The sequence below is a fragment of the Prunus persica genome, chromosome G8, assembly GCF_000346465.2.
Source record: "Prunus persica cultivar Lovell chromosome G8, Prunus_persica_NCBIv2, whole genome shotgun sequence".
Classification (NCBI taxonomy): Eukaryota; Viridiplantae; Streptophyta; class Magnoliopsida; order Rosales; family Rosaceae; genus Prunus; species Prunus persica.
In genome coordinates, this window is record NC_034016.1 from 17,338,368 (window position 1) to 17,362,867 (window position 24,500).

The 24,500-nt window shown below is 36.0% G+C and overlaps 2 protein-coding genes across 2 annotated transcripts; one reads left to right on the forward strand and one right to left on the reverse strand.

The window, feature by feature from the left end:
• Positions 1,624-7,480, reverse strand: LOC18767697. The gene is made up of 8 exons (XM_007200959.2): positions 7,154-7,480; positions 6,780-6,870; positions 6,066-6,133; positions 5,715-5,810; positions 4,746-4,799; positions 3,863-3,931; positions 2,568-2,630; positions 1,624-2,474 (listed from the first exon to the last, which is right to left on the reverse strand). Exons 1-8 carry the CDS (start codon positions 7,349-7,351, stop codon positions 1,758-1,760), a joined length of 1,356 nt encoding a protein of 451 aa, XP_007201021.1. The 5' UTR covers positions 7,352-7,480; the 3' UTR covers positions 1,624-1,757.
• LOC18767510 (probable protein phosphatase 2C 60) lies at positions 17,234-22,128 on the forward strand. Its single transcript, XM_007201010.2, has 5 exons — positions 17,234-17,703; positions 18,186-18,636; positions 19,047-19,414; positions 20,227-20,463; positions 21,533-22,128. The coding sequence occupies exons 2-5, from the start codon at positions 18,318-18,320 to the stop codon at positions 21,800-21,802; spliced, it is 1,194 nt and encodes a 397-aa protein (XP_007201072.1). The 5' UTR covers positions 17,234-17,703; positions 18,186-18,317; the 3' UTR covers positions 21,803-22,128.

Genomic DNA, 24,500 nt, shown 5'->3' on the forward strand with positions numbered 1-24,500 from the left:
ATTATGCATTATTTAATTTCTATAAATATACCCAAAAAATGACAGTTGGCTCCATTAAATTTAATTTTGATTATTAAATTACTTTGATGTCCTTTTGAGTTTTTTGAGTTTTTTTTATAAGGTTTTGGGGTTGGACTTGTTTGAAGAAATCAATGACAGTTTTGTAACTTAGAGTAAGTTCGATGTCTCTTTGTTATTTGTAAATGGGCTTTAGGTGTGTTTCTAAAGTCCATTTAATGTATGGTTTTTTTCAGTAATTTAGGCCCATATATTAGGTATAATAGTAAATTTTCCATTTTTTACTTATAAAAATGATATTGAATGAGAGAAATTCGAACATATGATACCAAGTGCAGAAATTGCTTTTAACCACTTGAACTACAATCAACCAACTTCAAATTCTAATGCTTGTAGTGTTTTTACACCTCCAATAGTGTGCAATTTACCCTCACATATGTCACTCAAAAGTTAATAATGTCAACAAAAAATATTTATCAAAATTAAGTCATCGTCCTCAAACTACATTAACTAGTAAATCAGATGAACTAAATCATGATTGAAATTGCAGGGATTTCAATGAAACAACTAGAATCATAATTTGGTCAAATTTTAATTGCTAGGATAATGCACCAACCACTCAAATTAAATCATCCGGAATGCACTTGATAATTTTATTGATTTAAAACTCCAGTTGCAGATTTTTGGCACATTAAAGAACGTGAAACCATCCGATGTTATCCAAGCAAAACAAAACAAAAAATACCACTATAATTTTAAATGCAGTACCAAAACTATATAACATGTCTAGAGGAGTAATCGAGAGACCTATGTGGGCGCCAAGGCCTTTTTTTATAATAAAATTATTTTGTATTATAAATTACTAGCCTCTCTGCATGCGCTTCCGCGCTTGCGAGAGGTTTTTTAAAAAAAATAAGTAAATTTATTTTAGAATTAAAAAAGATAATGGGTAGTTGTGTTCCATAAAAATAGGATCCAGTATCTGCTTTTTCTGTTTCTTTTAATTTTTTTAAATATAAAAAAGTGTGAATTTACCATATTATCCTCTTTTAATTAATAATTTGAATTCTTAATGTTTGCATTAACCAAGGGCATTTTCTGGTATTTTGAATGTTTCACCATTCTCTGCCTTTTGCTTTATATATATAGATAGATATATAGATAAATTTATACCAAAATTAATATTAAAGAATGCATATTTGTGAGTCATATGATATATACTTCGATATAAATCAGAGGATTGAAATAAAAACACAATTAGGTTATGTTTTAGCATACGGGCCAACATAATTAGGTTATGTTTTAGTAAATGGGCCCAGGCCCATAAGTGAAACACATCGTTTCACTAACCCTATCCTCACTTATCTCTTATCTCTCCGCCTCCATCACCTCCCATCTCTCTCTACCTCCATTGTCTCTCCTCTTTCTCACGAGTAGAGAAGCAGCCACCCAACCTGCCTGCCCAGGCACCGCCGAATGATTAGGGTGAAATTGCGGTGGTGTCCTCCAGCCTAGCGCCTAGGCGCCGCCTAGGTCAATTTTCCCAACACTGGCCGCCTAGATGAACATTCGTTTGACCCCTTCAATCCAAGGCAGAAAAACTCGAATTTGAAGGAGAAATCAATTTTATGGTCATCTCAAAATAATTGGTGAATACAATGACTAATTATCGTAAGCACCACACAGTAAGATATTTCTGAAATAATCATCATAACATATTAAATATTATTTCAGCATCCTTAGTTCGGTTTAAATGTCCTGTTTGGGCTCTCACCAGAGCTTTCTCTACTGAAGATCCCGAATCCGCCAACCTTATCAATGCCTGCGCCTGGTCTTTGGCTACTATCAGGTCTTGAACTGGGTGAGTTTGAATTTGCTGGGACCCTGTCCGTTACACCATGTCTAGGAGGAGCATTACCTTTTTGATTGCTAAAGATCCCATAACCAGGTCCCGTAGTACGGGGAGCACTAGGACTCGATGGTTCTTGCTTGGGGATATCATTAGGAGGAGGCGTCGAGTTTCTAAATACAGGTGCATTGGTCTGAGCTTGCCTCGGTTCTCTCATTCCAGGGCGCCTATTATCCATTCCTCTTGGTGGAAAAGGATTCCTTGGATCGTTTCTGTACCTATTTTGGGTCCCGTCCAAAGATTCTCGCGGTGGCAGTGGAACCGTGTGTGCTCTGGTAGGTGTGGCATGCAATAAGCCTGAATCACTAATATCCGACTGCGATGAAGCTTTTTGAGGCACTGTATTTATCCGAATATCACGCTGTGAAGTAGTAGCATTTGCATCATCACTACCCTTCATTTGAACATCAGTGGTAGTTTTTTCTTCAGTCTTCGTTTTCTTTCCAGCCCCCTTTGATGGGCCAAACTTCCTATGCCTGACGATTATAAATGCCTCTTTTCCTTTTCCCCGCGTCGGCTCCCAGTCAACAAGAGCTACATCTTCTATCTGCAAATGGTCGCCACAGTTAAGAGTGGGAGGAAAAAAGGAAGACAAACAGTAATGAATACAAAACAATGACAAAAGAGTATCTGACGATACCAACACAGTGAGAGGAGCAAACAATGCTTCCAAGTTCTTATCCTCAGCATCCGTGGCAGTACACTGTTTCAGATACGTAGAACACATTTAGGTAAATATTAGTTAATTCTGATTACTTTAATTGAAGGATTTTGTGGATAGATCCATGAAACAGACGTATTTGGAAATACAACACTACTTATCCCATGAATCTACAAGGCGTTTGACAAGCATACATATGAACTAGATGGGCTAATAAACAAATTAGTGAGGAATACAGTACTATGTTCTAGGATGGCTTATGATCTAGCTTTTGGCATTCCTTTCAGAGGGCAAAATTGATCTCAAAGTTTGTATAAACTCTAACGTCTAAAGTTTAAGCTAAACAAACCCCATCTGGCATTCATAGTTCACTATCAACAGAATTCGTGAATGAACAAGCTAAGTAATTCTCTATTTTCACAACACAATTTGAGGATAACCTGAATAGAAGCCAGTAGCTACCATAGCAAATATGAATTCCATGAAAATATTGCAACATTTATCTCTCCCAATGCCAAAAGCTCACTTGAACTCCTGCACTAAAGAGAGCGGTACATACAGAATCATCATCCAACGCAGAAAGTTCCTAGAAACTAGCCAACCCTCTCCAACCATCTCCCCCTCCCTTGGCCCAAAATACAGATTTGAAAACAAAAGCAACGTTGGCCACAGATAACTGAGCAGTCCTTTCCCTAAAACTATACAAGTGTTTTTCTTTTTAACTGTAAACCTTGAGACTATACAATCATTTGAATCATAGCATTGAGAAATTTATGCAAATTCAGTTTTACATCAATCCTATCTTGACGTTAGGCAGCGCGGACAGATTGCATATGCAGCAGACAAGTCCATAGGGGCAGGCAAAATTTTAAGAAGATTGCAAGTTCAAGTTCTAAAGATAAGAAAAAGTTGAGGTTTGATGCAGAGGTTTCAGGAAATTTAGAATAATAGTGAAGGAGATAACGTGAATGACCATCTTGAGTATTTTTTGGTTGATCAAATGAAGGGTGTGAGATTCTTAATAGAATTGTCAAATAGAAATTTTCTTATGCAAAAGGTAACGGTAGCAATTTGTAGTGTTAGTGCATGCAGTCTAAGAAAAAGACAGTAAGAAACAAAAGAAAGCAGCAGCAAAGACAAGGGAGAAAGAGAGGAGCAAGCTGTGACTATGCCTTTACCAGGGAAACACTAATAATTTCATGACAGCATGTACTAACAATAACAATTATGGATCCATTGATTATTAAAACTATTTAATCGAATGGAATAAGTACCTTCACTCGGTAACCTTTCTCCATAAATCTCTTCACCATATCTGCTTTCATCCTTAGGTCCTTTGCTTCCTGTAATCCGAAGCAGTATGTATGTTGTACATCACCCCAAAATGCTTTAAATCATAAAATTACTAGATTGATGCTCAAAATATAATCAGCATATTCATCCAGAAATGAAAACGAAAATAGAATGAGAAAACCCAGAAATAGTCCAGCCAGCAAGATGACTAGCATACCTAATACATATTACATATCCCAGGTGCAATGAACACCATGATATATAAAGCATGAAAAAACCATTTACTTAGTTGTTGTTTAAAGTTACCTATAAATACAGAAGATACTATGAAAAATTCTCCAAGCAACCCATACAGTTAGGTTAGTGAGTTGACCAATGACACCCAACATTCCAGATGCTCAACGCTGGAAGGAATTCCCGCACAGGTGGGGAACTATTGCTCTACTATAAATCACCTTTCTTAGATACATACAAAAAATTACACAATTACACACGGAGAAGGAGGGGTGGGAAAGAGATAAACCGAGCGAACAGATTAAAGGGAGATATTCACTAGGTAAAATGAAAATTTGAAATTCTCAGGAAACCCAGAATGGCACCACAAATAAATTCACATAGCAATCCCTTGCAACATGATAATCTGAGTTAGTGAAGAAAACAAAATAATATTTAACCATGTTATCAGTTAGTTCTTTGAGTCCTTGACCAGTTTTCAATTCAGAATCTTTGCGGTTATTGATGAGAATTCCCTTCTTTACAAAATATTTTCAATTTTCCCTTAATCTGAATAATGACATTGGCTTGAAGATGTATAAATGGATGGTGGAATGAAATGAAGAACAGTGCACTAAAGATATAACTTACAGTTTTTGGAGAGAATTTAACTTCCTTAGACTCTGATCGCAAGGTCTTGTCAGACTGCATGGATTAAAAATCTGATTAAAACATTATTAGCACATTCTTTTTTCTTTTTTTTTTAAAGAACTCTACAAGACATCACAGGAAGGCTGAGGAAGACTAAAAACAAAAACGGGGGGGAAAGGAATTGACTACCATGGACCATATATAGTTTACTTATATTACATCAATAGGTTTTCAATAGGAACAACTTAAAACTACGGTCCTATATTTACATCTATTATATGCGAGGTCTAATGCTCATTTAACTCTACAGAAAGTAAAGATTGGAATTATCATGCCCATGTTATCAATCTGATGCCTGTTTTGTTAGCATCATCATGACCATTATAAGATTAGTGAAGCAAATTGTAAATTATTGAGAATATGGGATATTTTGCTCTCCCCCAAACCCAACTGACTTATAAGCAATAGGGATAAAAATAAGAAAGCAATGCACTTCACCATGTTGATTCACAACACTTTCATCCAAATCTATACCTGGATAAAATGATTTCATTTTATTCTATTAAATTTCCTAACAATTTGTGAACTGAGAATCAGCCATTCAAATCACCTAGTTGACAACCCTACAAACTGCCTAGGTGTAGCTAATGCACCGAGAAATGGCTCAAACCGCATCATATCTCAGTGTTGCACTGTTCGGCCAACTCAACTGCTTAGTTTGCATTTTTTGACCTGTATTGTTGTGCAGCGTGACCACAGTAAAGACAAATTCATACTGGTAGTCTAATTTTCTAAAAGCTTTCCATCTTAAAATTGAAGCATTAGTTTATAGTTGAGAGAGAGAGAGAGACCTCCACCTTGATTCCTTGTGAATGAGTTTCACTAGCTTTATCTTTTAATAATTCCTACTGGTGAGGGTTTTTCATTTCAACACCAAAGCCACAAGGCACAAATATACACCAAACCTACCTTTATTTTCCGCTCTTTCTCCCTTACTACTCTTTTGTACTTCTCTTTATGGAAATCCATGATTTTAACAACAGGAGGATTACTCGAGCATTCAACCTGTAAAAAATACAGCAAAATTAATTGATGAATCCCATACAAAAAGTAAACTAATTGATAACTCCCATTTAAGTTAACCATTCAGATATTCATCGCAATTACATGAGTGTGCATCCTGGACTAAAAATACCATAGCAAAAATGAAGGAGAAAGTGACATGAAAAAAGCCCCTTGTTTAGTAATATATGAGAAAAGAAAAACAAAATCATTAATATACAGAAAAAGTGGCATGGTTACATGATTAAACAAGTTTACCTCAACTAAATCAAGCTCGAGTTTCCTTGCGCGTTCCAGAGCTTCACTCCTTGAGACAATACAATGCCCTGCATACTTATAATCAGAATGACATCTAATAGGGTCCATTACACTCATACGTCACCCCAAAACAGCTCATCATTTCATTGAAACCACCCCATAACATAGTGATTCATTTATTTCCTTCTCCTTTTGACTTTAGTCATATACCCATGAGCCCTCCAAGATGTACCTACCAGAGCATTCCATCTGTTTTACAATGACTTAAAGTCTCAAAACTTGTTATCTCTCTCCCAATAAGTATGCAGCTTAAAACCGCCAATTTACAAGACTAGCTGTGATTAACTGGAATTCTTAGTTTTCTATCATCAATGGTAAGAAAACTTGTTGATACTCCTTTCCTTCTCTTACTTTCTTTCCTTTTCTTTTTTCATGCCCCCCTATATAATATTAAATACCGACTCACATCTTCAGTGAGACACCACTTGGCCGAAATGCCATTTTTGCTTCCTTCTATCAGTTTCCTTAACATTTAACAGCATTCACATCCAAACTAAAACCTTTTATTTTTACATTGTTACCATCATTTTCTCATACACCTAATATAGTGTTTGCGTGCATCACTTCTTAATATCAATTCCAAAACTTAAACACATGTGATAAAGTGGATAGACATAAACTCATAAACTTCTAATCACTTATAAAAGATAATACCTTCGTCCATCACAAGTCTAACAAACTCAGCTTCAATCTTCTCATTCAATCGTGGAACACTCGCGGCCTTCTCTATCTTCTTTCTACTTCCCTAAACATCAACAATACACACCCAAACAGAAACCCAAATTCAATATGCTACTTCAAAAACAGAGGCACTCCAAAAAGTGAAAAACAAATTCACAATGCCTACAAATTATGTCAATGGCCACCTCAGTTTAATCATGTCTTCATAACTCATTACTAAATAGCAGCATATAAGCCAAACAACCCACAAAATAAAATCAACCCAAAAAAAAATATTCAAACCCTAAACGATTTACATAAAATATTTGATTACCCAAATAATGAAATAGCCATGCCCAAATGATTACCTTGAATGGAGCAGCAAAGAATCTAACTTTACTGCCAAAATCTGTTGGTCCGCGGTGAGAGATCAAATATGGATTTTCTGAAACACATGCTTTCGAATGTGAAACCGTGGGGTTGAGCAGAGCAGCATAAGGAATAGTCTTGGAATGATGGGACAACTGCCTTAGCTTAGACTGGCTGATTCTTCCCCAAAATGCCATCGTTTTTTCTGGTTTCAGATATCAAATTGTGGCATTGAGATCAGAGAGAGAGAGAGAGAGAGGCAAAAAGGGAACCTAGCCAGCAGGGGAGGGGATTCAAGGTGGTTTCTCGTCTTGGAGAAAAAAAAAAAAAAAAAAACTTCCAAGTCTGGGCTAGATTGGGACCTTGGGCTGAAACGAAGGCCCAATAGTAGAAACTCACTCAATTATGAATGGATAATGGGCCGAGAATAAGGGCCAAACATCCTTACTGGATCCGTAGCTTCCCTTCCCCTATTGATTTTTTTATTCTTGTTTGTCAGAAGCCATATTGATCGGTTTCTTCGTTTCACACCTCGCCCACAAACCCCTCATAATCTTGTTTGTGAATGATATTGTGTGGGAAAGAAACAATATAATGTTAAGATTACTTCTCGGGTTAACAAATTTGCATGTTGCATATCAATTGATTTTAAATTGGTTTATTTAACTTCGATGTTAAGCTTAGTGAGTGAGTGAGGATTAAGTCCCTTATATGTGTGGTGTTTTTTTTGGGTCGATACCTTATATGTGTGGTTAGGAACAAGAAAAGGGGGGGAAATGTCAAATATGGATTTGGATCAAGACCCATAAGTCAACTCTTTTGTGTTCAAGTCCAAATCGTATCATGATTTCTATGCAAAATCATAGTTCATGTGTCTCATTAAGTTATATCGAACACTCTGAATCATTTAACTTCTAAACCTCTTACATTTTCCGATTATATTTACATAATAATATAGTTACAAAAATGCGATTCATTTAACAATGTATAAACAAATATATATATATATAAATGATTTAACATGATTTACAGTCACTGGCAAACCTATGCTAGGCCAACTATAAGCATCTACCCACACTTCATTTTGTTAAGCTTTCATTGTCAAATTTATACAACTTATTCACCCAAGCATAATAATTATTAATAGTATTAGCCCTCACTTTGTCGAATATAGTCCATAGCAAAAAACTAATTTCAACAATTTAGCTCGCAGTCCACTACCCCCCATATTAACATCATATAAATAAAATTCTCGGTCCGCCACTGATTACAGCTAAAATTACAAAGTCAAATATATAATTCATAATAACACGTGTTAAGTGATTTGATTTCATTGTATTTAAGTTTGCTTGTCAAACTTGAAACTCGATTGAGCTTTTAACTCTGCCGAGATTATAGTCCAAGTGAATCACTCTCTCAGCATCAGTGTCACCTACCTGCACAATAGCAAGCAAGCTGAGAAAAGAACAAATATCCTTAATTAATTAGGTGGATCTCCCACCACGACATCCAATAATTTTGAAAATGACTTGCTTATGCTAATTTTTCTACGTTCAACTTATGGCTCTAAACCCTTTTAATAATAATACTTTTATTCGAATATTAATTTCTAACATATTTTCCAAAAGTTTTTTTATTTTTTATTTCTCAAATTTTATATATAATAATATTAAAATATGACACCTTTATTCTGTTTTTATTTTTATTTTTAAAGGAGGTTTCTAATTCAATCCCATATAAGACATGCATGTTCTGGCTCTAGAAGAATTAGTGGGAAGCCAAAAGTTAAGTATCTAGACTGCTTTTTTTATTTATCATTTGAATCATAAATTATTATGTAAACCATGTATTAATCCAAAATCATGCCATATAAGACATTTGGAGTGGATCAAAGTTTATAAGTGATGGGCCAATTAGAGAGAATAATTAAGAAATACCCAAGTCTATATTTTGGGCTACTTTTATAATTTCAAACATTGTCCCTTTTCTCTTCCTTCCTTCTAGAGAGAGTGGGAGGAAAAAGGAAAGCAAGAAAAGGGTATGTACGTGCACATCCAACAATAATAGTGAATCATAATTGCTATCATAAGCTTTTTCAAGATTTGTAATAACTATTAACGTCACAATATTTAAATTTATCATCTTTGACGATTTTAAAAAAGAAACTTTAATATATTCAAACTCTTAACGTTTTCGAGGAGTTTGTATCTCAAGTGATTAAGAGTATTTACCTATGCATCTTAGGTCCTAGATTCGATTCACTCTTCCTCCCAGTACCACTTGTCTCTCAACCTTCTTCTGTTATTTAACAATAATATTTAACGGTATTAAACTGCTATTTGTGGATGTATATTATGATGCAGGTCGTCAAAGTCTAGACAAATGGAAAAGTGTTTATATAGAGAAACAAACCCCAATTATTTCGCAATACGGATTTGCCTCAGATCTTACCTTTCCTAGTATAGATATTTGAATTGATAATAGGAGGGCTACTCCTCTCAGTCCCAGGGATCAATCTGATGTTAAGTTAACCTAAATTTAAATCCAAAGAGATAGTGCCGACCCGCACCATCATTACAACACATGATCGTATATCTATTGTTTTAAATTATAATATATGGGATTTTCAGTCTTTGATGAAACATCAAATCCAACATATTTGATAATGACTTCTTTTTTTTCCTCTGCCCACTTGAAGTTCGAAAATGACTTTGCACCTTGCAATTTTAAGTGCTTAACTAAATGACTGAAGAGTGATTGGTTGATATCGAGTATCAATCTTCTCGTTACTTGAGTGTTTAACCTTCTTTTACTATAATTTCGATACGCAGATGTTTCGAGCTTAACTCTTTCTAACTACCATATATGAAAGAGTTCAGAAATTACTTCTTCAAGAATGCATGTAGCACAAATAGTATAAAACTTAAACAAGCTGCTCAGAAAATAGCAGACTCTGCCTAAAGAAAAAATAAAGAAAATAAACATAAAAAAAAGTTGAATTATTTTTCTCAAAATCGCTTTCGAAAACTCAATTCTATGTGTTTCAGTTTGATGGTCTATTCTTTATTGTCACACCCTTTGTCAACCGTATCTGCAGACCCTTGAACATCAATATACGACTGATTTTGAACCAAATGATTTTAAATTTTCCTCCACAGATACTACCTTCCAGATAATATCAATAATGATCCTATATAAGATTCTTTGTTGACCTTGAACATCAATTTTTAAGCACAAAATCAAACCCAAAAAAAGAAAAAACTTTGATTTCCAAATTTAAAATTGTATTACTTTCTTTCTAATTCATCGCATTTTTCATGCGATATATATAATTCATTATGCATGTAAGTTGACCATTGTAATAAATTTTTTTTTTCCAATGTAAAAGAATTAATTCCCTAAAATTAAGGCAATGTGGATGTCACAGCATACATCATCCATGGTTTAATTTACTTGGAGGACACATCACGCATCATGCAAAGAAAGAGTGATGGCTTTCTTTCTTTTTTTTCACATGTTGTGAGCTCAAAACTAAGCTGTCACTGGTATAGGGCAGTTGGGGGAGAGTTTGGAGAGAAAAAGGAGTTTATACATTCCAAGTCAGTGGTCAAAATGATGTATACAGAAGAGAATCAAGTTCATCAAAATCCAATCAGATTGCCCCAGAGATTGTAGATAGGGGATAGGGTCTACGGTCAAAAAAGAAGAAAAATATGAGTTTGGTCAATTGGGTCCTGCTAACTGTATTGAAAATGGATGTGGGATCAAATTCAATTCTCACCCACATTGAAACAATCAAAAAAGTCCAAAAGGGCTCCAATTCATCTGCTCCAATTGAATAGCAGAGACCTTAGTGTGTGAGTTATTCAGGGTTGGCTTTAGGGTTGTTTTATACTAGTGATCTTGAGGAGGAAGTAATCGAATCTAAGACCTCGGATATAGGGATAAATGTTTTCAACCACTTCAGCTACAAGCTCTTTCCATCTCATGCTTTTTCTTAATAGCATAAGTAGGCATAAGAGCAATAATTAATCTGATAATTAATCTGATAATTAATCCTTGTTCAATGAACCAGCAAGCAAGAATAATAATGCATATGCATAACATTTTTTATATTTAAAAAAAGACTTAATTGATAAAATGGTCCCTGTGTTTTATCTCATAGGCCAATTTAGTCCCTGTGTTATTAATTTGGCCAATTTGGTCATTGTGTTTGTATATGTTAGTCAATGTGATCCATTCCTTTAAAAATATATAATTAATTATTAAAAAAAATGTAATTGATTATAAAATTTTAAATTCAAACTGAAAATGGAATATATTTCTTTTAAATTTCACCTTTCCCAATTTCGCGCACACACCTCAACCACCTCCCAAACCCAACCACCATCACCACCACCACTCAAACCCCAAAACTATAGCCACCCTCACCACCATTCCAACCCCACCTAAACTACAACAACTCTCTCTCTCTCTCTCTCTCTCTCTCTCTCTCTCTCTCTCTCTCTCTCTCTCTCTCTCTCTCTCTCTCTGTGACAAATCATGAAGATCATCATAGCCGGTCACCGTAAGTTTGACGGCTCTACTTGTAAGATCCCACATCAACCAACGGAGAGGGGGTGATGTGCCTTATATGTGCACACCCGCATCCATCTAGCACGAGGCCTTTTGGGAGCTCACTAGTTTTGGAGTCGTAGGAACTCCGAAGTTAAGCGAGTTGGGGGCTAGAGCAATCCCAGGATGGGTGACCCACTGGGAAGTTGCTCGTGAGTTCCCAGAAACAAAACCGTGAGGGCAGAGAGGGGGCCCAAAGCGGACAATATCGTGCTACGGCGGAGTTGATCCCGGGATATGACAATTTGGTATCAGAGCCACTCTGCCGTGTGGTTCGAGTGTGCCGACGAGGATGTCGGGCCCTTGAGGGGGGTGGATTGTAAGATCCCACATCAACCAACGGAGAGGAGGTGATGTGCCTTATATGTGCACACCCGCATCCATCTAGCACAAGGCCTTTTGGGAGCTCACTGGCTTCGGAGTCGTAGGAACTTCGAAGTTAAGGGAGTTGGGGGCTAGAACAATCCCAGGATGGGTGACCCACTGGGAAGTTGCTCGTGAGTTCCCAGAAACAAAACCGTGAGGGCAGAGAGGGGGGCCCAAAGCGGACAATATCGTGCTATGACGGAGTTGATCCCGGAATGTGACACTACTGCCAATTGATCATCTTGGCTTCAGCAAAAGTCGACGACATTCCGACCAATGGATCGAAGAGGAGAGAGAGATGAATGGTAGAGTATGAGAAAATCTTAAACATAAGATAGAAGAAAATTTGCAGCAAGAAAAGAGTAGGCATCAATTCTACTAAGAACCTTTTTTTTTTTCTTCCTACAGGAGACCATTGGAGGTTGAGGTTGTGTGGGTTTTAATCATTTTAGCATTATTATTATTTGAGTTTAAATCTTTATAATTGTTATAAATTTTTTAATTAATTTTAAATGTTCTTTTTTAAGGTTTTAACATAATTTTGACGGAAAGGATCAAATTTGTTAACAGATACAAACACAGGGACTAAATTGGCCAAATTAATAACACAATGACTAAATTAACCGATAAGGTAAAACACAGGGACCATTTCAACATTTAAGCCTTAAAAAAAAAAACCAAACTATAGATGGTCCACTCCATTAATGCTGCAGAACCTAGTCTCTCTCAGATTCATTGTTTCCATTTGGGACATGACAGTCTATATAGATTTGAGTCCAAGACTCGGAAGAACATTATCCATATTGCTGATATCTGGTGGTTGGGATATTGGATAAGGCATAGCAAGACTTCATAGCTGATAGATAGGTCATTACATTTTTGCTGTCATTAAATTTGATTTCTTTGATTGATCAACAGCCTTATGAACCCAATTTACTATTTGTGATCAAAAGCCTTATCAAAAGTCAGATTTGGCATAACTACATGTTTGCTTAAAAAAATATATCTTGATTTACCCATCAACTTGGAATTGATACATTTATGACAAAACCAGATGGGTTTGATTGTTGTACTTTCTTTTCATAGAGGTATGGAGATCCAAAGTAGGACCATGTTTTTGAAGGGATTCTCAAATTATTTGCAAGCAATCAGTTGGTTTTAGTGTGAAGGGTTGCAATACAAAGAGAGGGTAGGATGTCCTATTCTTCTTCACATGGCACAACAACTTGAAGCTTCCAGATTGTCAATTTTCTCTGTAGGTTGTACGGCTCTGTCCCTTCTCCATCCATCACCTCTGTATATTTTGTTCAACTGGTATATACAATACAAGGCCCTGGATCTTTGGGATTGATTGAACCAAATTTAATGAGGGTTTTCAAGCCATTCTTTTTCTAATCATAGAGATTGGCCTGTCCTCCTCTTTTTTTCTGACACATTGAATTTTTAAGTGTTTGGTAAAGGGACATATCTCTCTTTGCTTTTTATCTAACTTTATCTGTTAGTGTTTCATTGCATGCATGCCTATCTCAAAAAATATATATATATATATATATAATAAGGTATATCAGAATGCAGGGATTTGAATAATTGTGCAGCATACACATTCTGGGGAAGGCTTCTTCCAGGATCAAACTAATTGGTCTTGCATTGAGATAAAGAGAAAGAGACAAATCAGCACAGTGCAGTAATAGATTCTAGTCAATGGTGCAGGCCTAATATGCATGTTTTGCTATTCCCGATTAACAATACTATGATATACTTGATAACACATCCACATGACATAGTATTATTGGTCGGGAATTAAAAAACAGTATTATGTCCATTGCAACTAAGTTTTCTCTCAAAAATGGGAAATCTGGATTTTTTTTCTAATAGAAAAAAGGGAAATATGAACCTCAACAGATTACAGGGTTATCTGCATCCATTCATGTCATATTCTAAGTAAAAACCATACTGCTACATCTCTCATATTTTGGTTTGAAATGGAAATCTGGATCTCAAACCAAAACACTGAATATGGCAATATGGTTTTCTAGAATGAGTGTATGATAAGAAATCATCTACAAGACTGTAAAATTTGATGGGTTGTTAACTACTGGGTTTTTAACCTAATATGCAGTGTAAAAAAAAAAAGATTTACTGAGCTAAATAATGTTATTGGATTCTTTCTGTCATCTTATTTCTGTTCCTGTCTGCAGAAGGCAGCAGAGGCCTATACAGGAGGAACTGAGAAAGTCTTCTGTGTCTTTAGCACAGGCAGGAGATCATGTGTCTTTATCAGCTATTCTTTTTTACCACTGTGAAAACCCATTGATTGCCATTTTACCCTACCTCTATAGTCATGAAAACTTGCTATTGACCATGAAACAGCAATGTGGTGAAATTTTAACCAGAAGCCGAGTTTGACTAATTATGACCATATGAACCAAATTCAGACCATATGAAATTTCAGATAGACATTTAAAAGGTGCCCCCACAATGAATAAATGTGCCACATCTGTAGTCTTTAGTGCAAAACTCCTGTGGATATAGTTTATTTATTCATATGCCAAACTTGTCAAACAGTTGCTAATTATGATGGTGGAAGAAATAGTTTAATGAAAGTTAGGTCTTGTGGCAAATCGTTTTTGAGTAGCCTATGCAGGCTGCTGCATGAAGCTAGTGCCTAATTTGTATCCCCTTCTAACAAGTAATGGTTGGTCCTCCTTAAAAACGTGTAGATTAATATATAAAGGCAGGCAGTTTTGTGGGAAAAAAAAAGCATATTGGGAAGAAGCATGTCTTATATGGTAAAAAGGAACAAGATCTTGCTAATTAGTGGAAAAGTGAGCAGTTCAAACTACTTAAAAGTGGCCAATTGATTAGCTGGTTGTTAAGTTTGGATTAAAGGTATTTCGGTCCTTAACTAGTTACTTAAAGTGATATATTTACCTTATGCGAAATGAGAACTGCTAATGGCGTAATCGCTCAACCCATCAACGACTGAGAGTTACCCAACGACACACCATGAGCAACACATTTCCTAATCTTATTTACCCACCAGGACAAAACAAAGGCACAAATGAAATTATGGTGCCAGGACACAATGAAGATGTACAGATGGACCAACATTGAGTAGAATGTGACAAGTCATGTGGATGTCCATGGATAGAAAAAAACAAGTTCTAAAAAGAAAATAAAGGGCACTGTTTTTCTGGTTACTGTAACTTTCTGCTATGGAGAGCCAAAATGACCTCTGCAAATGGACCCAGTAGTTTGGAAACCAAACATTATTTAGTTGGTGGATCATGCCATCTTATCCAATTACCTGAAAATGACAAACCCTTATTTTATCACCTAGTGCTATGTGCGTACGTTAGCAAGCACTCAGTTTTCATTTTCCCTTTTCCCTTTTCCTTTCTCAAAAACCTTTTCCTTCACTATAATCAAAACTGTAGCAATCCTTTGTATATTAACGTTGTTATATCAAACAAAGGCTAATGTTATCTTGCCAAGTTGCTAGATAGATTGATTATGTAGTCGCAATGTGAATTTGAACTATATAATCAAGTAATAATTTAAGTATTTTTGTTACGAGACAGTCTGGTAAGAAAATATTTCTCATGAAACAAAAGAATAAAAACAAATCTTTTCAAAACAAGAGCTTCATTAAGAACAGAAGGAGATCAAAAGGAAAAGCAAGAGGATTTAAAAGTCCACTTGGGGAAGAGTATTTGTACACGTGTGTGTGAAGAGAGGAGGGGGGTTGTGTATGCTAGAATTCCTACCCTGAAGAAATAGCTTCTATGTGAAGCATGTGGTAGGCTCGAGCAAGGTAGGGTCCAAAAATAGATGGCTATGAACACAAAAGGATGAAGTGGATTTCACCTCAGCAGAAAATCCAATATGTGTAGGACACTGTCCGATATGTGCAGGACAATGCCCTAAGAATTAGGCTTTGCAATAACTACATCCACACAAATGTTACATAAAGCCTAATCTTGATATCATGATTCATGACTGCAAAAAATTCACAAATAATTCTGCACATGCACTTACCTCTTTACAAATGCGTGTTTGATTGTGAATCGTTGATGTTATAAAGTAATTTTTATAATGTTATCTTCTTAAAAATGTGTGATAGACTGTCAGTCGAAGTAGCTTTCATAATATTTTTACAGCTAACAAATCTGTCACGCACACACAGCTCGACCTCCCAACCACCTCACTTGAAAAAACGAATGGTGTTGAAACCAAAATACACATGAATTTAAAGGAGAATTACAAGTATGACGGTAAGATGGACAAAAATAATGGGCAGAGGTTGTTTTGTGCAATTTGCATTATTAGTGGGAAGCTCCAAAATTGTTCTGAAAGAATGATCACCCAAAAGATGCATAGTAAAACACCCCTGAATTTAGATACCTCTGTCTGACATTTGGAATTCTTGGCACCCTATTGGTCCTCTTCCCTTCAACTCTTCAAGTCACGCATGTAGGGGATAAAAACTTGTTGTGGGTTGGACTTCAAAAACTCTGAAGGCGTGAACAACCAGAAATAGCGGACTCTGTCACTCCGCCCAGCAGTAACCTGGAAGCACAGTCACCTTAAGCGGTACAACAATTCTGTGCTACAATTTTATTGTTTTCTAAAAAGAAAAAGGGTATGGAGTATAGTTTTTTGTTGAACAAATACAAATCTTACGAATTCGGCTTTCTCTAATTAAGTAGAGATTGGTGATTAAAAGATCAAACGATCAATTTGCACATCCTTTTCGAAAAGTTCATAAACTAATGATTTAAACTTCACCTATTTTAGACTGTCTTTTTATATAGATTTGTAATAGAAAGGGCTTAGTTTAGGGGATGGGAGCAGTAAAGTCAGGGAAGGCCAAGAGCAATGTTATTTTGTTAAATAGTTTTACAGTAACTCTAAATTCATAAATAGTGTCACAAAAAAATATTTTCTATAAACTTAAATTCCTTTTTGGCAAATTTCTCAAATGAAATCAAGTTTTACCACCACCAATTATTCCATGTCACATAAAAATCCCCACCTTTTCCACGTGTTGCCACATGCGCTGCAGTTCATGGAATGCCCGTAATATTTTCCTACACATTATCATTGTCCAAAATATTAACTTTCATTGACTCTCTTCCTTTCTCTTTCTCTCTCTTTCTCTCTCTGTAGCATATAGTGGTGTGGAGCCCATAGCTGGACCTTTGCTTTGCTGGCTTCAAGCTCTCCATTGTTGGTCTTTTATGGGGCTTGTCTGCTGAGAAAAAGAGAGAGAAAGAGAGAGAGTTTTAATTTTAATTTTTTCAATTGGCCCAATCTTCTCTTTCACAAAGACTCTTCCTTTTGAATACTCCCATTCACTTCTGTCCTGCTTTTTCAACAATCTCATCATCTTCCACACAGCACTAGTTGATATATATAAAACCAAAGCTTGCTCCTTGTTTTGATTTCATGGATCCACAGATCTAATGATTCCGTACACACATGAGCTTCTCTTCTTTCCAAGATCTTCAACTTCAACTGCAGCACACAGGCGGTTTCAACCAGCTGAGGCAGTCAAATTAGGAATTGGGTAAGTTCCCCTTTCTTCTTGGTGCCGATATTTGAGAAAGAAAAATGCTTTTTTGTGATTATTGGGGTTTTGGAATCTGTGCAACAGAAAGTTCATTTTTAGCAATGTGAATAGGTAGACCTTCTGGATTTCCAAATGGCTGACCAAACTCTTTTGTTGAACAATAAAAAAATGTGGCTTTGACCACTCTTTTTTTTCAAACCTCAAGTTTCTGTTGAATTTTTCTTATTTACCAGCGGCTTTTGTGGTCATGGGTATTTTGTTTTAAATGGATACAAAGATGGGTTTTGGGACTATTGGGTCCTAATTACTTCTGTTTTTGTGCAATTCCCAACTGAAATTAACTGTAAAGGCAGCTTCTTTATGTAATTCCCTTGATCTGTTGGGTTCTGATTGTGCAGCTTCTATAAAATGAAAGACAGAGATATTTAGTTGTGCAGTTATTAACCTTGTTGTATTTCTGCTGTTGATGTCTGTTGTAGTGTATAATAGTTGAGCTGAGAAATAGAGGACAATACTATACTAGACTCAATTGAGATTTCGGGGTGAGGGAGTTGTTTTAAAGTCGTTCTTACATGTGGAGATTTTGGAGGGTTGTTTGGATGAGATGAGGGATGTTATCAGAGTTGATGAACTTCTTGAGGTCCTGTTTTCGGCCGAGGTCGAATCGATATGTTCATACCGGTGCAGATTCGGGGGGTCGTCAAGACGGGCTGCTGTGGTACAAAGACACAGGCCAGCACATAAATGGTGATTTTTCAATGGCTGTAGTTCAGGCCAATAATTTACTTGAGGATCAGAGTCAGCTTGAGTCGGGCAGTTTGAGCACGCAGGAATCTGGCCCCTATGGTACTTTTATTGGTGTTTATGACGGGCATGGTGGACCAGAGACATCACGCTATATCAATGAACACCTCTTTCAGCATCTGAAGAGTAAGTGGATTTAGACTTTTTGATGGAATTCTGGACATTTTAAATTCCTTCAGCAAGCTTTGTTGGCTATATGGCTTTTGGTTTGAAATTATGTTAGGCGTTTATATTGGTCAGGGATTTGAAGGGCAAAAATTTACAATAGAGGGCATGGTTTAGCTATGTGGTGCATCAGTTAGGATGTGGAACCTTGCAGAGTTGATTATTTTTTTTTAGTTTTAAAAAATGATGTCTCGGTCAAATTAAGTTGAGTATGTGCCGTAAAGGCAGGTTCAAGTCCAAGGATTTTGCATTGAATCAACAGCTAAAGGTGTAGCATATGGAATGTAAATTTTACAATTCAGTTGGTGCATATGGGCTTAGATTTATAGACAAACTCCCTGTTGTAAAATTTTAATTTCCTTGATGTGCAGGATTTAGTTCGGAGCAGCAGTCCATGTCTGTGGATGTAATACGAAAAGCATTTCAAGCAACAGAAGAGGGTTTTCTTTCCGTAGTTACCAGGCAGTGGCCTATGAAACCGCAGATTGCAGCAGTAGGGTCATGCTGCCTTGTTGGTGTTATATGTGGTGGAACTCTTTATATTGCTAACCTTGGTGATTCCCGTGCTGTTTTGGGGAGAGTTGTGAAGGCAACAGGGGAAGTGCTCTCTATTCAGTTGTCACAAGAGCACAATGCATGTATAGAATCTGTGAGACAGGAGCTGCAGTCTTTGCACCCTGATGATCCACATATTGTAGTTTTGAAGCATAATGTATGGCGTGTAAAGGGCCTAATACAGGTAACTCTTTTACAGTATCAGGATTGGTTATTGATTTTAGTACTTTGCAGCTATACCACTCAAATAACTCCTCTACTTTCTTTGCACCAAGACCAAGTATTTGTAAATACTTGTGTTCTGAGGTAATCTAATAGTACTATGGTGCATGCTGAAAAGTTCCTAATACTAGTGCTTTATACTTCCCTACCCCCCTTCCTCCAAGAGTATGTTGGCCTCATTTACGTTTTCAGGACGACTTTTCAGGACAACATTTGTGCTGCATTTGTTGGCTATTTTATGATTTTATATGGGATTAAAAGCGGGATCAAGTTTTCTTCTGATGCTCTTTCCAAATTTGTCTTCCTTGCTTTCTTTGCTGAGCAAGAATGCGAAAATTCTCAAACTAGATCTTGTACTTCCTAAAGCTATATAAACCTGCCATACTTTGAATAATCTGAAAATTTTACTCATCTAGATTGTTTCTGGCTGTGCGAGAAAGAATAATGAAGTTCAAAGATTCATGTATTATGTATAGTGAAAATATTGTATAGTTGTTATGGTTTCACATCTTTATTACCCGTGATAGCTCTGGTAGATCATTACTCAAATCTCGATGAATATCAGTCCGTGGAAGATATAATACAAGGTGTGCAATCACTCATAGGCGACACCTTATCATTAATGAATATAAACTCATTGATGGTACATCTTACGATGCTACACAAATGTTTCGGTTACTTTTAGTCTTGCAATTTTATGCATTATATGGTTTGGTTTGATACATTTTATCATTTTTATGCTGACTCTGATTTTAGGAATCTTACATCTTGCAGATTTCTAGATCTATTGGCGATGTGTATTTAAAAAAGGCTGAATTTAACAGGGAGCCTTTGTATTCCAAGTTTCGTCTTCGGGACCCTATCAAAAGACCGATACTGAGCGCTGATCCTGCAATTTCAGCGATCCAATTGCAGCCGCATGATCAGTTTATCATCTTTGCATCCGATGGGCTCTGGGAACACCTCAGCAATCAGGAAGCAGTGGACATAGTTCAAAATCATCCACGAAGTGTAAGATTTATTTCTCAATATTATACTTGTACTCTAACAATAAAGGGATTATATTCATTAAAATAGATTAACTATTTGTATATCTGAAAGTAGAATCAGGAAGCAATTGATGAGTTAAAACTACGGCTAGTGTATGTATGACTCATATCTCCATATTTTATTTTGCTAATGAGAGAAAATATTGGGGGAGAAAATAAATTTTTGACTGCACAAACTTACCTGGTAGCTCTAAGTTGGTCTCCCATGCTAGAACTTGGATTCACAGAAATTTATGTACATTATTTTAAGATCAAAGGATTGCATTGTCATCATGATTTGTGCGTATATGACCACCAGGAGGAGCCTTTGTATGACATGATATAGTTATGATCTGTATCAGCATGAACTGAGGATTTTCTGCAAGTTATAAAAAATTTATGATCTTTTGGTACATTGGATTGAATGTATGCTTGTATGTATTAGAAAATTTGCCTCACGTGTCTTGCATGTAGAATCCATCTATTAGAGTGGAGCCAGTTCTGTAAATAATGCCTCCTCAGCGGATTATATGGACAAATTATGTCATCTTGTGAGATACTTGAAATGATCCTCCTATGAAGTCATTGCTTTAATTTTAGATCCCGTTGTAAGCCCATGTCTTTGTAGGATTAGGTTCGAATTCCTTTTAGATATCATGCAGCAGGCAGTGCATTTTGATACAGGGGATCATTCAACCTTGTCCCAACTGGGTTCTAAAAACCCAAAATTTCTGACTTTTCTAATTAGGCCAAGTAAATTTAGCTGGATTGGCTCTTGTGCAGCTAGACATAGCTATCATTCTATTATGTGCACGGTCCATCTAAAACCAATCATTTTCCCTTGTGTCTCCTGTGTTTGATGAATCACCAGCCTAAAATTATTTGCTGTTTCATAACTTCGGGTTTGGGGAAGAAATACGAATCCGCCTCTATTCTATACTAACAATCTGTTTTATGGATGTTTTATTGAACAATGCTTTTTTATGATACGTTTCACCCAAGTCATTCGGCTATGGAAGAGAATTTAACTTTTATTTGCTAACCTCATGCAGGGAAGTGCAAAGAGGCTGGTGAAAACTGCCCTGCAAGAAGCAGCAAAAAAGAGAGAAATGAGGTATTCAGACCTGAAGAAGATTGACCGTGGGGTTCGCCGCCATTTCCATGATGACATAACCGTGATCGTTGTGTTTCTTGACTCAAACCTTGTGAGCAAGGCTACTTCGGGCAAGTGCCCAAATATATCAGTGAGAGGGGGTGGAATCAACCTGCCTCCTAATTCTCTGGCTCCTTATGCTACAGCGACGGAAGCTGGCAATACCTGATCAAACGGTATCTCATGTGTGTTTTTCTGTTGTACCATTATCTTGTGTTAATACTAGGGGTAGCTTCCAAGACAGATTACAAGGAGCGGGCCTTCAATTCTTTAATGTACACTGTAACTTTAACTGGAATCTAATACTTGCATTTAGCTTCTGTGCCAACAACAAAAAGAACTGGAGAAGAGAACTTCAAGGTGACAGTAATCATAGCTATATTTCCTTGACCCTGTTCTTATCCTTTTCTTGTTTTGCTTTTTATTTCTTTTGGAATTTCAGATCTGTAAATTGTATGACATGGCAAATTAAGTTTTTGCTTCCATTTTCTGTGCTTGTTTGTTCTCTTATTTATTTATTTCATATTTGCCCCTCACTATAATGCAACAGATATTGCAATGATACATGACAGAAAATTGCCCACTATCATGCATTGCCATGTATTTTAACTAATCTTACGTGATAGTGCTTGGTTGGCTGGGATATCTCCACAGTAACGTTCTCGTTGCATGAAAGTCCTCATGTTTGAGATTAAGATGAAGAAAGTGCCAAAGTATGACGACATATTATTGCATGTTTTCCACCGTTAATAATCAGCTGTTCCAGAAAGCACTTTTGCTTCTCCTGCTTCCTAATTGGAAATATAGCACAATATGTTATGAGGATATGAATGAATGCTTTTGAAACATGAAGCATCTGTGGCTGCCATGTACCTGAGCTTTGATGCATTGTACATAAAACTCTGATAAAATCTGCAATCCCGGAGTTTCTGCTTTTAATTATGGGCTTTCTATAGCTGTAGCTGCTATACAATTTATACAGCTATTGTGCAATACATCTAAGTTCTAAGGTCCTGCAAGAATTTCAAAATGAATATGGAAAAAAGGGAAGTGGGGAGTTACGAGGTGAGAGAAAGGCTCTTTTACTCTCACTTGTCATACTCATACCAGGGCATATTCTCCCACCAACTCACATACAAAAAAAACCCTTATTTTGTGTCACCTAATTGCCATTTTTTAATCCAACCCCAGACAACCAAGGCACACCCCTCAATGCCACTACTATATACCCTTCAGGATTTGAGCTAGATAACAACTGCAAAACACTATCCATCTCAGAAATTGTGCAAGGCCCTTGGTCGCAATCCCTCCATTAATAAGTCAAAACATTTCTTACGCGAAAAAACTAAAAATAGTTTGATCTGTTTTCTACTTTGATCTTTGTTATTATTTTGGTTATTTTCACTGTGTAGTTTTGTTTATAAATGAATCAAGCCCTACAAATGTAACAAATTTGAAGACAGAAATACCGTGACGTGTAGTAGTTGTATATTGTCACATCAAATTTCTTCCTGTAATTTACGATTAAAGTTTGATTAGAAGTCAAACTATAATTATATGATTAAGATTGTCAAAACTAAAATGATGGAGACTAAAATGAAAATTGAGTTAAATTAAGAAGCTTCCTCATGCTAACCTCACTTCCCCCACTTGCAAAATGTCAAAGGCAAGTATTGTTACTTAAATAATAGTAACAGAAAATTCCCGATGCTTGGTACATATAATCTGATTAGGTTTTGGGCCAGATTTGACTAGTGGGAAGACACTGTGTGTGATTCTGTGAATAGCATGTGGCAAGTCTCTGATTATTTGGTTGGAAATAAAATAGTTAAAAGGTTTTACATGTTCAAAGACCAGGGCAAACTTTGATGCACTCCCTAGATCCTCGGCTGTCATTCTCACATGCCTCTCCAATTCTTTTTATAATACTACGCAGTCAAATGTTATGATGAAACTATTACTCTTGTTTGGATGAGGAAAAATAATTTCAAATTTAGTTAAAAGTTGGGAATTTAAGAGGAGAAATTGACAATTCACTTATTTGGCAACTTAAGCTTGAAATTTATTAAATGACGTGAAAATTGGAGCATCAAATTTTTGAGTTTAATTTCTTCCAAAATAAGCGTCATTTCACAATTTTCATAGTGTCATTTATAAAATTCGTCATTCATAAATCCAAACACTGAAATCTTCAATTGCAAGAAATTGAAATTATAGAAATATAAATTCTGTCATTTTAGAATTTTATGTAATTTTCAATTCCTTCATCCAAATAAAAGGTTAATAACAAATTGACAATGTAGTATAAATTATAAACATAATTAAGTGGTAATTCATGTTTGTAAGTATTATTGCTATTTTGATATCTATGCAATACTAATAATCGAATCCCTATTTAACTTTTTTTTAAAGAATATTTATATTGAGAAGAGTAATAATATACTAAACTTACACACACTACACATATGCTAAAACTCGAACCCAGGATCTTGCTTGAGGGAGCAATTACTCCAAATTACTACATTAGTTAGTCATTTGCTATTTAACTTTGTTTTAGATGTTCGTATATGTACATGTAATTGATAATTGTGACGGGTATGAAATTAATTTCAAAACTAATACGTTGAAAACTAATAATTGTTTACCTCATTTGCTTAAGTTGTACTTAGAACAATCATCTGCATATGAGTAATTGTAAGTCGTTATCATGTTTTACCCTAGTGCACCCTAAGTAGTAATCCTTAACACATTTATTTATAAATTTTGAAGAAAGCATATGAAGTTAATGACCTGCAAAGTTCATATGGAACTCAGATCAGATCTAGCAGAGGTACTCATTTCACAATGGTACCACGCACCTGGTTCCC

Bases quoted from the DNA above. Each gene is read 5' to 3' on its own strand.
- LOC18767697 (XM_007200959.2), bottom strand. From the start codon at position 7,351: ATGGCATTTTGGGGAAGAATCAGCCAGTCTAAGCTAAGGCAGTTGTCC. The intron at 6,871-7,153 runs GTAATCATTTGG...GTTGATGTTTAG, and splicing joins TCTTTGCTGCTCCATTCAAG to GGAAGTAGAAAGAAGATAGA. The intron at 4,800-5,714 runs GTAGGTTTGGTG...TAATCCATGCAG, and splicing joins AGAAAGAGCGGAAAATAAAG to TCTGACAAGACCTTGCGATC.
- LOC18767510 (XM_007201010.2), top strand. From the start codon at position 18,318: ATGTTATCAGAGTTGATGAACTTCTTGAGGTCCTGTTTTCGGCCGAGG. The intron at 18,637-19,046 runs GTAAGTGGATTT...CTTGATGTGCAG, and splicing joins CCTCTTTCAGCATCTGAAGA to GATTTAGTTCGGAGCAGCAG. The intron at 20,464-21,532 runs GTAAGATTTATT...AACCTCATGCAG, and splicing joins TTCAAAATCATCCACGAAGT to GGAAGTGCAAAGAGGCTGGT.